The following is a 17,089-nucleotide window of genomic DNA, read 5'->3' as shown; positions in this document are numbered from 1 at the left end:
GCTCACTCCCCTCTTCATAGACGTTCACTTGCAGGGAAGAACACAGAGCACACCACACAGTGAGGTGGAAATTGAAATAAACCTGTGTTATGGTTTTGGTGTGAATTGCTCCCTCAGGCTCATATGTGTGAAGACGTGGTCCCCAGCAGCTGGCACTGTTTCAGGAGGCTATGTCACTTTTAGGTAGGAGGGTCTAAAGCAGCAGTTCTCAGCCTTCCTAACTCTGCGACCCTTTAATGCAGTTATTCATGTTGCGGTGACCCCCCAACCATAAAATTATTTTCATTGATATTTCATAACTGTAATTTTACTACTGTTATGAATCATAGTGTAAATATCTGATATTTCCAATGGTCTTAGGTAACCCCTGTGAAAGGACTGTTTGTCCCCCAAAAAAGGTCTCCACCCACAAGTTGAGAACCACTGGTCTAATTGGAGGAAGAGGGTCTCTGGGGAGTAGACGAGTAGACTTTCAGTTTATGGCCCATCCTGCTTCCAGTCTGTTTCTTGGTCTACCTATACATGATCAGAGCAAGCCTCCACTCCCACCACCATGAAGCCATAAGCATGATGAACTGTGTTCCCTCACACCCTGAGCTCAGAAAAAAATCCTTCCTCCTTAAGATGCTTCTTGTCAGGTGTTCTGTCACATCGATGACAACAGCAACACAGAACAGAAACTGAATAAGGAGGAAATCAGCAGAGCAGAGACAAGGTTCATCTTACAGAAGCCAGTGGGAAATGCCTCAATACCATTTCTGTAGGGCCGGCCGGCATGGCTCAGAACTCACTAGTGTGTACTGCTCTTCCGGAGGACTTGAGTTCAGTTTCTAGTACCCAAGTGAGGCAGCTCACAATTGCTTATCACTCCAGAGGATATCCTCTTCCTGCCTCTGTGGGCACTGTACACACCAGAGAGAGACAGAGAGACAGAGAGAGAGAGAGAGAGAGAGAGAGAGAGAGAGAGAGAGAGAGAGAGAGAGAGAGAGAGAGAAACACAGACACAGAGAGACAGAGAGACAGAGAAAGAGAAACAGAGAGAATTTAAAATAAAAAATAAATCTAATAAATTAGTGGACCCAGAGTGAGTGGGGGCCAGAGCAAAAAAAAAAAAATTAAATAGTAATACTATTCTTATAATAAAACCCAGCAAGTTAGCATTTCGCTGATAATCAGTGGAAAACAGTGTATGGTCTCCCCAAACATTCTTCCCACTTTTCCAAGAGCATTGGAGAGTAAAACCTAGATGAAAATGGTCCCTGATGTTTTCACTGAGGTACCTTCCACAGCACAGAGCATGCCCTAAGGAGCATGGGATGTATCCCTTATTTACCTCAAACCTCATGCCCACATTCCATTTACTGCCTGGTATAGCTGAGCCTATTTTCCTAGGAGACAGTATTCTCGGACCACTGGCTGCTGGAGACGTGCTGCTCAGGCCGGCCTGACTCCTTTGGGGAATATGGTGCTGCTGCATGTGGCGCATCTATTTTTGGGGGAGTACCTGGATTGAAAAGAACTGACATGGGGTTCAGCCTCCTGTGCCTTTTCCTTGCTAGCATGACGATATTTCATCCTAAGTAGGTCAACTCAAATGCCAGCCCCTTTCCTGGATCTCCAAGCCCCAAGCTTAGAAAAGTACCAAGAGTGACACCAAGAGGATGAACCAAGCTGCCACAACAACCTGGTGGGGATGGTAACAACAAGGGGCCACACAGAGAGCATGTGACAGTGCATCCCCTTTCTTAGGGAGAGCCTGTCGTCTATCAGCTTCCATTTATGATTAATACAGTGAGTTTATCCTGTCTGTGAAATAACAGACTCCTGGGAACAATGGCAACACACATGTGGTTTTTAAATACAGCATGAGAAAGATGGGCAAGTGAATTCCCCACAGCCCTAGGGTAGGGCCAGGCATCCTTTCTGCCACTCAGAAGGTGACACAGCCGTAGTTATAGAAACTGTACACCTGTCCACAATGCTAAAAATTTAAAAGCTAGTTAAATGACTCAGGGTCTGATGAAACATGCCCTTGTCACCAAGACTGACAACCTGAGTACAATCCCTGTAACCCAAAAATTAGGGGGATGGGGGACAGTCAACTACTTACACACATACACACAATAAATAATTTTTTAAAATCTATTATCAAAGGATAGACAAATACCAGTATGCTCATCGTTACAACTCAGTGGTGAGCCACCATGCCTGGCTATCAGCTTTTCAAATTATTTTATTTTATTTTCAAGTTTGTGTTTGTGCATGTCTGTGTGTGTTCATGTGTGGATTCGATACCCATACAGGCTGGAAGAGGGTACCACATCTCTGTAGCTGAAGTAACAAGCTGTTGTGAGCCACCAACTTGGTGCTAGGAACTGAACTTGTGTCCTCTGCAAGACCAGTATTCATACCCTCTTAACTGCTGAGCTGTCTCCAGCCCTCAGCTGGGAACATTCCAAGCAAGTCCTGAATTGAAACAGTATCCAACTTTGAAATGGCAGCCTATGTAGTACAGACCCATCCCAGGAATCTTGTAAATGGTGGTAGAGCAGGCAGAAGAGACGTTTGAAGGCATAAGTGAAAAGACAGTGACACGAAACTGGATTCAGCACCCGGGTCAGAGGACAGAGGAGGAACTACAGAGAACACCAGAGGAACTCTCAGAAAGTTTTCAGCTTGGCGCAAATGACTCTGTCACACTTTTGAAAGTTCTTGATTTGAGGTCAGAAGTTCGACATGATTTCCTGCTTTCCATGAGGCTAGTATAGTCACTGGGATTTCAAATGGTAATAAAGCCTCCCCTGCTCCCAAGATTGAGAAATACATCTAATTAGCTTCTAATTAGGGTCGCTGCTACGCTGTAAACCCTTCCCTATTTGATCTAAAATTATAGCATATAAATTCTGTCAAAGTCATATTAATTCTTCTTTTCTGTACTGGGGATTGAACCAAGGGCCTCCTGCATGCCAGGCAGTTGCTCTACCACTAAGCTATATGACCAATTTTCTTTTTTCCCCTTAACTTTTTATTTGGAGACAGGGTCCCACTAAATTGACCAGGCTGGCCTTGAATAATACATCATCTTGAAGTAGGATAAGGTAGAAAAGACTGATTATTACTTAATGACTTAATGATTTATTTAGTGCTTTACTGAAAGCTTGGACTGTCTATTTGTCAAGCGTGGCTTCACTTGTTACCTGGAACAAAATGACCTGAAGGGATAGCAGAAGCATGGGTAGTTGCCCTTAACAACCCGCTGACTGCCATGCACCCTCCTGTAAACTCTTGCCTGAGTGTCCACTCTACCTTGTGATTTTAGAGTATAAAATTAGAATACAAACTGGACCTAGTATTGACGACGTTCCGCTGTACAGCGTCACGGTGACATCTCTCTTCAAACCTCACTGGTTTCAGAATGCTTATTCCAAAAAGACTCCCCCTGTTGGGGGAGTCTGTCCTCCAATAATCACGTCAGCTAACTTGTCGTTTATTATTTGTGCCCTAACTATAGTTTTATTTTCCTTCTCTTTTGCTTTGTCTGGAGTACTTTTAAAGAAATGTAAGAATCAGGCCATTTCCCTCATGCCTATTTTAGCAGACATCTTTTACTTGGTAGCTGGGTTAGCCCTGCCCCCATGCTGCTGTATTACCTAATGATCACAATGCTGCCTACTGGCACACCAGATCCCAGGTGGCATCAGGAAGCCTCTCTGACAGTTCTTTCCCATCTCTGTCCCGCTGTTTGCCCTTCAGGGGTGGAAATCTAAATCCAGTTGTGTTCCAGGTAGGTACACACCTTCCATAATCTCTGCTCTATTTAGATTTTCTCTCACCCTAAGCCATGGTTAATTAATGTACACACTCTAGAAATGTTTGGGTGGGTGTGTACTTTTACTTGTTTGGCACAGGGTTCTGTGTTTCTGTGATTAAACTCACTGATCTTACTCTCTAGCTCGCTCACAGCAGTGTTCCACTAGGCAAGTTAATTAGCTTGTCTGGACCGGTTGCCTTCCCTATGAATGGAGAAATGAGTGAATGTTATTTAGATAGTTGTTCAAAGGACCAATTGATTATCTCAACAGCTAATGTACCTACTAGTGCCCATTAATAGTTATTTTATTTACATCAGACAACCTTGCACAATTGAAAGTATTTGTCCTTATATTAATAATCATGTGTTATTGTTCTGTTTTTTTTTTTAATTTTTTTAAGACAAGGTCTTGCCGGGCAGTGGTGGCGCACGCCTTTAATCCCAGCACTTGGGAGGCAGAGGCAGGCAGATTTCTGAGTTCGAGGCCAGCCTGGTCTACAGACTGAGTTCCAGGACAGCCAAGGCTACACAGAGAAACCCTGTCTCAAAAAAACAAAACAAAAAATAAATAAATAAATAAATAAATAAAATAAAATAAAAAATTTTTTAAAAATTAAATAAATAAATAAATAAATAAATAAATAAATAAAAAGACAAGGTCTTGCTCTGCCCAGGCTGGTACTGAATGCCTGGGCTGCATAGATCCTCCTGCCTCATCCTCTGTACCACTGTGTCCTAGATAGCTTTATGTCAGTTTGACACAAACTAGCGTTATCTGAAAAAAAGAAATCTTATTTGGGAAAATGCCTCCATAAGACTTGGCTGCAAGGCATTTTCTTAATTAGTGACTGATGTGGGAGGGCCCATTGTGCATGGTGCCATCCCTGGGCTGGTGGTCCTGGGTTCAATAAGAAAGCAGGCTGACAGAACTTGACATATTCAGAGGCAGATGCTCACAGCTAACCATTGAACTGATCAAGAGGTTCCCAATGGAGAAGTTAGAGTGAAGACTAAAGGAGCTAAAAGAGTTTGCAGCCCCATGAGGAGAGCAACAATACCAACCAACCAGAGCTCCCAGGGTCTAAACCACCAGCCTGGAAGCACTTAGGGAGGGACCCATGGCTCCAGCTGTATATGTAAGAGAGGATGGCTTTGTTGGGCATAGGTGGGAGAGGAGATTCTTGGTCCCATGAACGCTGGACACCGAGTGTGGGGGAATTCGAGGGTGAGGAGGTGGGGGGGGGAGGTAGGTGGGGGAACATAGGTAGGTAGAAGCAGGAGGAGGGGGATGGGATAGGAGGTTCTTTGAGGGGGGGAATGATGGGTAAGAGGATAACATGTGAATTGTAAATAAAATATCCAATAAATAAATTTTAAAAATTAAAAAAAAAAAAAAAAGAAATCAGGCTGAGCAAGCCATAGTGAGCAAGCCAGTAAGCAGCACCCCTCCATCGCCACTGCATCAGCTCCTGTGTCTAGGTTCCTGCCCTGTTTGAATTCCTGTCCTGACTTCCTTCAGTGATGAACAGAAATATGGAAGTGTAAGTCAAGCAAACTCTTTCCTCCCAACTTGCTTTTGGGTCCTGGTATTTCATTATAGCAACAGAAACCCTGATTAAGACACAATGCATCCAGCTTCTTCTTATTCTTTCAGTAGGACAACTTCTAAATTAATTGTTTGAACCAAAAATTCCTCCAGTTTGAAAAATAAGAATTCTTTAGATGTTCTCATGGTAGTAAACAAAAAGCATCGGATATACCCCAGAGAGAGAGAGAGAGAGAAAGAGAGAGAGAAAGAGAGAGAGAGAGAGAGAGGATGAAGACGAAGAAGAAGAGGAAGAGGAGGAGGAGGAGGAAGAGGAAGAGGAAGAGGAAGAGGAAGAGGAAGAGGAAGAAGAAGAAGAAGAAGAAGAAGAAGAAGAAGAAGAAGAAGAAGAAGAAGAAGAAGAAGAAGAAGAAGGCAGTCATTAGAATACAGAAATTCTTTACCCCAAAAGCCTGACAAAACAACCCCCAAGTCTCAAGAAACCTACAGCTCGTAAACCATTCAACAACATTAAATTGGGGAGCACTGTAACTCTGTGGAGATCTGGCCACACTAACAGTGAAGACACCAGCCAGCAGGGGAGATGGCTTGTGGAACTCACATCTCTGCTTTCTACATGAAGGAATATGAGAAGATAATCAAGCACCATGGCACAGACCTATCATCCCAGTACCTGGAGGTTGAGTCAGAAAATTGCTGTCAGTTTAAGGCCAGCCTGGGCTACATAGTCCTAGTCCATCCAGGACTATATCAAGCACACACACACACACACATACACACACACACACACATACACACAATATGAGAAGATGAAAGAATTCAGAAAGCAAAGCATGGAAAGGTGATATCAACACCACCAAAAGGAGAAACAATCTAAAGTACAAAGAAAAAGTCAGGACATCTATATGTGAAGGCAGCAAACCCAAGTGTTGGACTCTTTTCTCAGGTGTGTGTCCCTGAGACCTGTACCTCTGTGTCCTTTGTATTACTTGAATCTGCAGTGTGCCCCAGAAGTTGTAAGCCAAAGGCTTGGTCTTCAGTTTGGTGATGCAGGAAGATGATTAAACCTCTAGGATGTATAAGGCCTATGGGTAGGTCTTTCAGTCTTGGTACCAGAGCCTCAGGCACCCTTGGAGGAGACTGTAAGACCCTGCCTTCCCAGTTGCCAGGAAGTGAATAGCTTCCTCCACCATCGGCCCCTACCCTATAAACCATGCATGAAACCCCAAAGACCGTGAGCAAAGTAAACTTTTAATTTTTTTATAAGTTATTTGCCTTGGGTATTTTGTCACAGTGACAGAGGCTGACTAACAGTCGTAATGACTATGCTGTGGGTCTTTTTGGCATGGAGGTAATGGGAATGAGACAGACCATGTGTATCAGGAATACAGACAACGCTGTAGTGGGGCTCCATCTTGAGGCTGAAAGGAGTCAGCACCAGCCTGGAGGGGAGCAGGCTGCTCCTCAAAGGGAGATGCAGGCCTTTGCAGGAATGACTAGTGAGCAAGCATCTTCTTGCCAGGAGGACATCAGGTACTGAAGAGTAGGTGAGAAACCAAAGGACTCTGGGTGCCTAAGCTGCTGAACCCAGGAGCCCAACTCCAACAGGCAGTCAGCGGCCTCCAGATCTCTGAAAGTTACACATTAATGTGATCACCACCCACATCATATGTGCTCTATACAGCACATGGGAAACTGAGACATAGCACCTATCTGTGTGACCCTCAAAACAGTGATTTTTTTTTTAATCTGCAAAGGACAAATGAGTGTTTTGGTTTATTTAGACTTTTTCCCTCGGCATCCATTTTATTCTTCTATTGGCATCCTTGGGGAGTGGCTGGGCTGCAGACTCCTGTGGCTGCTCAGCTCCTCACATGCTCAAGGCCTTATATGACAAGTAACAATTTGCACAGTTTGCACACATCTGTGAGCCTTACACCAGGACTGCTCCTCCACTTTCTGCAGCCCCTTTTCACCCTCAAGTTTACCCAACCCTAGGGATAGATACACAACTCAGAATGTACCTAAAACAACTCATAAAGACATTTATTTAAAACACTTCGTTAGCATACGTAAAATTTTATCATCTATTATTAAAGGTAAAAGGGAATTTGCTGTTTGGTTTTGTATGAAGAATGAAATCTTGCCTGCCCCAGTGAGTATCTGAGAGCACTGGTTACTTTTCTTGCCTGCCCCAGTGAGTATCTGAGAGCACTGGTTACTTTTCTTGCCTGCCCCAGTGAGTATCTGAGAGCACTGGTTACTTTTCTGACAACTGAGATTGAATGCCTGAAAAGGCAACTAAGGAAGGAAGGGTTTGCTTGGGCTCCAGTTCAGGCTGCAGGAAAGGCAGCGAAGGCAGAGACGGCGGGGCAGCAGCAGTGTGAGGCACTGTCTGCAGTCAGCAAGCAGAAAGATGGCTGCCGGCACTCAGCTCACTCTTCCCTTCTGCGGGATGATGCTGCCCACGGTTAGAGTAGATCCTCCTGCCTCAGCCAGCCCAGTGTAAGAACTCCCTTGCTCACACGCCCAGTGGATTTTCTCCTGGTTGACTCTAGATCCTGTCAGGACGGCTGGCAATATTAATCACCACACAGCACATCTTCAACATTTTGCAGTTAATATTCAAATTTTATTTTCCTCAATGCCAAGAGTGCTGTTTTGCATAAATACATCGACCACAGTGGCAGAAGTATGTTTAAGGCCATTTCTGAAACCAACTGGAAATTCTGTCCTAACCCAAAACCAAAGTCTAGTTAATGACTTTTTTAAAATGAAATTCACGTTACCAAATCAAGCAGCCACTTTAAAAATCAAATAGTGCAACAACACAACCCAGAGACATACATGGGTGTGAGTCTTATATACTGAGGAAAATAGCAAGTCTTTTACTCCAAATTAAACAATTCTGTAGTATAACCAATGTAGTCTTAGCCATGACTAGCTTACAAATGAATGAGTCTTATTTATTGGCTTTGGCAGGTTGCTAGGGGTCACCCACTAATCTTTCCTAACTGCTTGCCTGGATGTCTTCCCAGCAGTATACCCCAGATACTTGCTGCTTCTCCTGGCTTTTTCCCTCTCTCCTCATGGTCTCTCCTCTCTTCCTCTCTTCTCCACCCCAACCTGGTAACTCAAAACCCACCTACCTCTAATCCCTAACAGTAATTGACTGTTGCCAATTTTATTTAACCAATAATTTTAAATTAAGGAACAAGGTTTGCGCAACGAAGGCTTGTAAACGCGAGAATTCACTCATAGGCCTAGACCTTCAGGTACAGAATTTAGCAGTACGATACATAGCAATAGACCAGACCTCAACACAATTATCTTTCTATAAGAGCAGAAATTTTAGCCCGCAGAATTGGTTACAAAAGAGTACTTGTGTTCTTGTTGAAAGCCTGGGTTTGAGTTCCAGAACCCATAGAGCAGCTTACATTGTCAGTAACTTCAGTTCCAGGGCATCCAATACCTTCTTCTGACCTCCACAGGCACCAGGCACATATGTGGTGCACAATACACATAATAAATCAATCCTTAAAGATTAAAGAAATGAGCAGAAGTTTTGTGTGTGCAGCAAAAGCCTGGACGTTTCTGTGTGTGGCGATGCATGCCTTAATTTCAGCATTCAGGAGGCAGGGCCAGGTACATCTTTGTGAGACCAGCCTGGTCTGCATAGCGGGTTCCAGGATAGCCAGGGATCAGGGATATATACAGAAACCCTGTCTCAAAAAAGAAGGAAGGAAGAAGGGAGGGAGGGAGGAGAAAAGGAGGAAAGAAAGAAAGAGAAGGAAAGGAAAAGATAAAAGACAAGATTTTAACAAACAAACCAAAAGAAAAACCCTATATAAATTTAAATTTTTACAAATCCTGTTTTTAATGATGGTTCTTAAACACTTTAACCTCCATTATAGCCAACCACCCACCAGAGGTAGTGGGAAAGAAAGGATACAGGGAAGTGGACCTGTTTAGAAAGGTTCTTTGGAGCAGGTCAGCCGTGGTAGCTCAATCCACTCACAGACACTTCACGAATACACCAGCAGTTCGGTAGAGTTGGGTTAGTAACAGCAGTGATACAACCTAGCAGAGACAGCCAGGCCTCAGCCCTGGCTTGAGGCAGCAGGAGGGACCAACAGGAACACCAGGAGAAGCTCTCAGCTGTGCCTTTCTCAGGGGAGCGGAGATCAGCCAAGACAAGAGATCCACAGGCATTGCACAGCTAGCTGTACCAGCAAGCCAAGCTCTGTCTCTGTCACTCTGCCAAGTCCTATTTATACCCTGCAAACATCACGTGTCCTCCATGTGCCTTGCCTCAGCACAGGCCTTGCCTTGTGACATGCATCCAATCAGCAGGAGTCCTTAGAAGCAGCAACAAACTTCAGCACACCGCCAGAAGTTTTTTGGTGTGTTTCTCTTTATGGAGTCCTGACAAATGAAGCTCAACTACACAATGTAAGACAGGCCAATACATGTGTGTCATTAGCAAAGAATCCTCCATCACGTGTCCTTTCACATGCTTGCTTTAGCAGAACATCCTCTCTCCTGTGTCTGCTTCAGCAAAACATTCCTTCACAAGTCTGCCTTAGCCTTTCACTTGTGTCTACTTCAGAAAAACAGTCCTTCACGTGTTTACCCCAGCAACACACCATCCAACACAACTGATTCTCCAAAGAACCCTTTTTAAAGTTTCCACTTCGAATCTACAGTTTCTAAGACGCAGTACACAGACTTGAATCTGGGCTGAGATGTTTCAGGCACTGAAAACCAAATCTGGTGTGGTGAAGGCAGATCAACTGTCAGTGTTGTGTTTAGAACCAGACTGCCATGAGGGCACAGTGCCACACACATGAACACTGCCAGAATGCCTCAACTACAGCACACATTTGATTTTGAACTAATTCCTAGTCTTTGGGCATTTATAGAACTTTTGTTGCTGCCAGAATTTTCACAACTGGCACATGTGGAGTCATGACCCACATTCTAAGGATTTTGTCCATACTTCATGTATGAGCTAGCACACTAGAAACACTGTGCATGCTCACACAGAGGCAGCGCCTTCTTTGCATAGTTTGCATCCAAGGTTGGTTGGGTTCACAGATGCAGAAGCAGTGGGTGTGGAGGGTTGGAGTGTTCATGGTCAGCCTGTCTTTGGCATGTGCCAGCACTGCTCTTGGAGATCACCTATAGCTTACAGTCATTCATATGACCCTTGAGTCCATCCTCCGAGGCCAACATTACAGAGAATGAAAAAGAGGCATGGAGCAAAGATACTTTGTCCCAAGTCACCCACTTTCCAAAGGGAGGATTCACCAAATATGTCTGTCTAGTCTGGTTCTGCATTAAGAAGTCTCTCTCAATGTAAGCCACGCATGCTCCCTCAAGCCACTTTGCGCACTGGATTAGAAGGGTGTGGGGCACAGGGATCCACCCTGCCTGAGAACAGACTAGAACAGTTCCTGATCTCCGTGTTCCAAGCACACCAGAGGCCTAGCCCATCTTTCCAGAGTTCACATCCTATCCCCCTCACTCCTAACACTTCTTCTTCTGCTGACTTCTACCTGGTAGTCTTTAGTCTTCTGTTGTCAATTCAGTACTGACTGCATCTGTGGGGATCTCTAGTGGGAGACCAATATCTGAGTGAGGAGGGGCAATATGCCTGCCTGTCTGAACTCCCCATCCCTGGGCAATTGAGGCTCCACAGAGCTTGTCCTATGTGCATTCCTACTGATGGTTTCTGTGTTTCATTCTCCCTGTATTGTATAATCCATTTTGAACCTTCTGGCCTGATGTACACAAGGGGTCAATGACTTTTTTAAGGGGCCAATCTGGATAATCACAATTCTCAGTCACACATGACTTAACTCATCCCCTCCAGGTTAAAATCTCAGGAAGAGTGAATGTGGAGACCCAGCCCACTTCCTGCACCTCTCCTTGGTGAATCCATACCCACCGAGGAGCAATCAGCCATAGTTGCATGGAGGGACACATGACCACCAGGTTGCCCTTCTAGGAAGAGGCAGCCTGCCCCAGAAACCAGCTGTGGCTTGACAGATGTGCACTGAGGCCCATTGTCCAACAAAAAAGGGGCTTATAGCAGATGTATAGCCTAGTGAATAGAAGAACGAGACTGGACAAATGCTTGGAGATTAAATAGCTTCATTTTTTAGAAAAGTATTCCGGGTGGGAATGTAGCTCAGTACCTAGCATGTGTGGGGCCCTGGGTTCTAGGAATCCTCATTCCAGTGACTGAATATTAAATGAGTAAAGGACTAAATAAAACAGGCAAGCCAGCATTTTGAATTTTTGCTTTTATTGCCACCTGCTGGCCAGAACCAATATTAGGCTAAAGTGTTGTCCAAAGGGTTTCCCTTTTATGCTAAAAGAATTTTTTTCTAAGAAAACCTGTGATTTTTTAAATTTTTCTTTAAAAATACTATTAAAAAATTAACATTTTAGTTATAAGACAATTATGTAAAAATTTGTTTATATTTCATATATTTTACATGAAAACATTTTAGAAAAAACAAAGTTAAGAGTTTTATAAAAAGTATAACAGGTATTTTAAAATATCTTTACATAATTAAAATACATGGAAAAATCAACATGAGAATATTAGGAGAATGAAGAGATGTATCATCAGTTAAGAACACTTGCAGCTCACTAGGTCTGTCAGATGATCCTGGGCCAGAAGGCTGAAGATCAGATGCTCCAACGTTCTGTAATATAGGGACTGTCCAGGGGTTTAGCAGTCTCTATAAATTGGCTAAGTTTTAGAAGCTATGCTTTGTGCTTCCCATAATTTCATTTAACTCAGTCATTCTGGATTTCTGATGGGGTTGAAGACTTATAGTCTCATAGCCAATCCTGGCTATTTACTTTGAGAGAAAAGATTTGAGAGGATGGTTTTCAGCTGGCATTCATTCTAAAGCCAAGAAAAAAGCCAAGTTCAGAACTAAGTCTTTTAGTTAGGAGGAATGACAGAGGTTTTGGTTAGTCAACAAAATGATGGACTGGGTATTGGGTCTATCTTGTACCTTACTGACACAAATTGGTATAGTTATGCTCTAATTGTATTTTAAGAGAAAAGTTTTAACAGGAAGGGTGATATGTGATATGTAGGAGGAGCTAAGGTGGGAAGAGTAAAGAGAGGAAGAGGAGGAGTAAGGAGAGGAGGAGCTAGGTGACAAGAGGGGGGTGGGAACATGGAGGCAGATGTTCACATGTCTCCGCCAGTCAAAGATAGTTGATGTATCTAGGTTGGGTATTGGGTTACACTTCTGATTGTATTGGCATCTTGTAATTGAGCATTACGAAACTTACAAAGCCTTAGATTAACATTAAAAAAAAATTGTATAAAAGCAAAAAGGAGAAGGGGGGATGGGATAGGGGTTTGTTAGGGAGGGGAAATGGGGAAAGGGGATGGCATCTGAAATGTAAATAAAATATCCAATAAAAAATGTACAAATCAAAAAAAAAAAAAAACAAAAAAAACAACAACAAAAAAAAAAAAAACCCCTTGCAGCTCTTGCAGAGGACCTGAGTTCGGTTCCAAGCACTCTGCAGACAGCTCACAACCACCTGTAACATCATCTTTGGGGATCTGATGGTTTTATCTATGCACACACATGTGTCTCTCTCACACACATACAGATAAATAAAAGTAAATTATTAAAAATCAACCAAACAAAAAGCCTAGACAGTAAAGATAGACGCCTGGTTTTGGAGGGCAGCCTGGATGTCCCCTCACTCCTGCCTCCCACTGCATACCACGTGACCCTGAGTGCTGAGCCTCATCCCTACCTCTGGGACATGGTTATGTCCCTGAACTGAGACCTGACAGATGTGGCTGCATCTCTCTTCTTCTATTTGCATCAGCTCAGGCCAGGAAGTATCTTCTGGAAGTCACTGCAACTTTCCATTGCAGGATTGTGGGCCCCTACTGTCACCAGTAAGGAACACTGTGGCATCTGTGACAGGTCTAAACCCTACCCACATCCTGGCTAAGTGTCAGTATCTGTCCAACTGTATGCCCAGGGAAGGCGACGGCTGGGCCAAGGTTATACTTCCTCCTGTGCACACAGAGATCAAGGCAGCTCCATGGCATCAGAACATCCTTCCATCCTGAGACAGCCACATATTCCATCAATATTTGATACAATAAATAATTGTAAAGGTGAATTGATTTTTATTTTATGTGTATGTATGTGTATCTGCTTTTATGCACGTGTATTGCCTATGTGTCTGGTGTCCCCAGAGGCCAGACGAGGGTGTCAGCTCCCCTGGAACTAGAATTACCGGTGGTTGTGAGCTGTCCAACATTGAGTGTTGGAAACTGAAATTTGTTCCCCTTAGAGAGCTGCTCATAACTGCGGAGCTGTCTCTCTAGCCGTACTACCAGGACATATGTCTTTCACAGTCCTAAAGTACCATATTCAGTGGTTTGTTGATTAACCCTTGGCCCTCAAAGAGGATGCAGCTGGAGAGAGTGACGGCAGCCTCTGAGCTTAACACTGCCATGGTTTTGGTTTTGTTTTTTGTCTTACTACTTTGCTGCCTTTCAGATCGCCATGAGGTTATCTCCAAAGAGATTCTGGAGCTGGACCCTTGGGAGAACCAGTGGAACGTTGTGGCCATCAATGTCCTCATGCATGACAGCTATGACGTCTGCCTGGTAGCTAGGATGAACCCCCGAGACCTCATCCCACCACCCTCAGATCTGATCGAGGATGATGGTGACCGCAGAGGGCAGAGATGAGGAACTCGAAGCTGGAGGAGCTGCAGCTAGAGGAGCCATGGCCTGGCAGCCATGCTCGGGCTGCCCAGAATGCAAAACACGCATACTGTGTGGCGCTGACATTCTCGTTGCATGCATAGCGGCCCCTGTGTAAAGCAGCACTGAGCGGTAGCAGGGGTTGGGGGTACAGGGTCTTCCTTCAGGGGCATCCCAGCCTGCTAAAGTAGATATGGCAGTGCAGGGCAGACAGTGAGGATTCATGGGGGTAGGAGAGAGTGCAAAGGAGCCGGGGACTCAAGAGGACTGCCAAGCTGTCCCATGGGTGCTTTTGATGATGAGGTTGTGGGAAAGAACCATCAAAGGTTCTCAAGTAGGAAGGCTGGTGCATGTCTGTGGCATCTAGTCCTGCCTGGCCACACTGTTTGCACACAGGATTCACCACTGAGAGAAAGGTTATAACTAGGTGGCCAATGCCTGAAAGAGGAAGGCGCATAGGCCTGGGCCTGGGTAGAGGGGCCATCTCTTTTGGAATGTTGCCCCAGCTCAGTCTGTCTGATAGAACTGCCCTGAGCTACATATAGCAGGAGTACCCACTGTGGCCATGCCTGTGGACAATTGTTCATGCCTGGAACCCTGTTGCCATGGGCCACAGTGAGCAGAGCATTCCCAGACACAGAAGGGGCCCCCTTGGGCTTAATACTGAGTGTATAGACTGAGCTTGCCCAGGGCCTCTACCTAGCTCTCAGCAGTACAGGACCTTCCTTCGATGGAGCTGAACACAGCATGTCTAAACACAGGAACCCAGGGTCAGAGTAGGCTCTGAATGAGGAGGGAAGAGGCAGATTGGCTACCTGCTGCTTCCTTCAGATCCCTGCCCTGGCTGGGAGGGGTATGGGAAGCTTGTCCCAGCCCAAGCATGGTGCAGTGAGCTCTGCCCAGATACATTAGAGGTATCTGCAATTACATGTAGAAACCTACATTTTGCTTCCATTCATATTTCTGGATGCACAGCAAATCAATTACGTGGCTATTCCCTAACGTCACAAAAGCGTGGACGCCCTGGGATCGTCCCAGAGGCCAGCAGACCCTGCAAGGAGACAGCCCTATATTAATGCACACTCTCCAAGCTCCAACCTCTCCCTGACAGGAGAAGGGGGCTCAGCCAAACTGGAGCCACTGTCTCCAAGGTGTTCTGCCCCCTGTCCCAGCACAGGTGTGCCCCCAGAAAGCTACACTCTTAGAAGCAGGGGCCATGTCTGTCTCTCTGAGTCCTAAGTCCACTAAGTCCCTGTCACAGTATCTGGAACATGGATTAGTTTTGGGTGACTGGAGTAAGTAGCATTTCTAAGGATCTTGGTCTCTGAGCTTGTCTGGGACTTTGAGTTTCAATATCCTCATTGTGCCCCCCAGTGGAGGGTGGTAATCTGAGGGTTCCCTTTCTCAGGGCAAATCAGAGCTGCTCCAGGCAGGCTGGGCAGAAGATCTATAAGGAGGGTCTCTGCCTCTCAGTCCCCTTCCAGAATCTCTATTCCTGTTCACCCACCCGGGCATATTAGAAGCTACTTGTCAACTGGGTCATGGGCTGCAGTGTTTCTTCTGAATGCACAGCCAGGATCATGAGCAGAACTTTCCAAATCTTGCCTTCGTCATATGCAGCATGGGAAGGGAAACCCTACATTCTTTACAGAGTTGGTGTTTGGACTGAGTACAAAAACACTGAATGAAATACTACATTAAACACAAACACCATGAACAGGTTTTAACTGCTGGCTATGTTACTGTCACCATGATCAGCCTTTCCTGGGACAAAGTGCAGAACAGAACCTGGGACCTTAGGGAATCTTAGATCACAGGGAGAGATGTGGTGGTTTAAGGTGATTCAAATTTCCCCTGTGCTTGGTTCCTTCTGTGGTGAATCCCTGGGGTCTGTAGGTCCTTGAGACCATAAGCAGATCTCTGAGGTAACACCTGGTTGTGAGAGCCATCCTGGGCTAGGTCACCTTTGCTGTATTGGAAAGGAGCTTTGCCGGGATGCTGGGGGAGGACAAAGCTGGTCTCCCTGGAGCAGACATGCCCTAGAACTGTTTCAGCACCAGAGGGAGGCAGGAGCTGGGAGTATTCTCAGGCTTATTCCCGACAGGTACATCCGAGGTCTCAGATGCCTGACATGAATTCCCTTCTACATCCAGAGTCCAGGTTCTCTGGTTCTGGTGCTCACTTTCAGCTCTGGTGCTTCTTGTCAGCTTTTCCTATTTGTGATTCAAACCGACCCGCGCTGCCCTCCCAGAGAACTATTGTTAGAGATTCCATTTGGACAGACCTTCCTGCCACCCGTCACTGGCATTGAAGGTGTTCTGACACTCGGGAAGGCCTTTTAGAAATGTCTACTATTGGGGCTTCTTATCTTTGTGACTCAGGATTGCTGGACGCCTAGCGAGAAAACACAATGGGGAAGTAATTTGGATGCTGGCTGATAAAGGACTGCAGCTGTCAGCCACACTGCCTCGGTTTGTGCTCAGCAGGAGGCGCATTGTTCTCGGGCTGACTTTATAATGAGGAAATGCTCTGAGTGCAGACTTAGAAAATACATTTTTGCTAATGAACAATTGCCTGCATTTTGGTTTTCATACTGTGAACGAGTGGAAGTTTTGCTTGAATGAGAATTCCCGTGCCTGGTAAACGTGGTGTTCCCAGAACAGGAAATGTCATGCCAGTGAGCATCAGGACAGAGGCAGTGGCGAGAATGGGCAAGGGGCAGCAGGTGGCCCGTTTCCAGGTCAGTGCAATCTCTGGCCCTTCTCTTCATGGCTCCTTGTTTTACACAAAGTAGATTTGCAAACACGGTGCCTCCCCCCTCACCCCCCTTTGAGACAGTCTTTCTAAGCCCAATCTGGCTTCAATTCGGCAATCCTCCTGCCTCTGCCTCCTGATTACCTGCATGCACCTCTACTCCCAATTATAAAGTTTCATCTCATGAGGAGCAAAAGCCAAACTCAGC

General features: G+C 45.2%; 1 protein-coding gene across 3 annotated transcripts in view; it reads left to right on the top strand.

Annotated features, from left to right (window-relative positions):
- The window catches only part of Kbtbd12 (kelch repeat and BTB domain containing 12), a 77,676-nt gene extending 61,332 nt beyond the window's left edge, over window positions 1-16,344 (top strand). For all 3 annotated transcript variants that reach the window (XM_034511306.2, XM_076940086.1, XM_076940087.1), the window contains exon 6: window positions 13,919-16,344. In XM_034511306.2, coding sequence (XP_034367197.1) covers window positions 13,919-14,112 — 194 coding nt within the window. In that variant the 3' untranslated portion in view covers window positions 14,113-16,344. The remainder of the gene's footprint in view (window positions 1-13,918) is intronic.
- The last annotated feature ends 745 nt before the right edge of the window (window positions 16,345-17,089 follow it).

This window comes from Arvicanthis niloticus, chromosome 9, assembly GCF_011762505.2.
Source record: "Arvicanthis niloticus isolate mArvNil1 chromosome 9, mArvNil1.pat.X, whole genome shotgun sequence".
Lineage (NCBI taxonomy): Eukaryota > Metazoa > Chordata > Mammalia > Rodentia > Muridae > Arvicanthis > Arvicanthis niloticus.
Note: the sequence above shows the minus strand (reverse complement) of the source record. Positions and strands in the feature narration are given on the sequence as shown.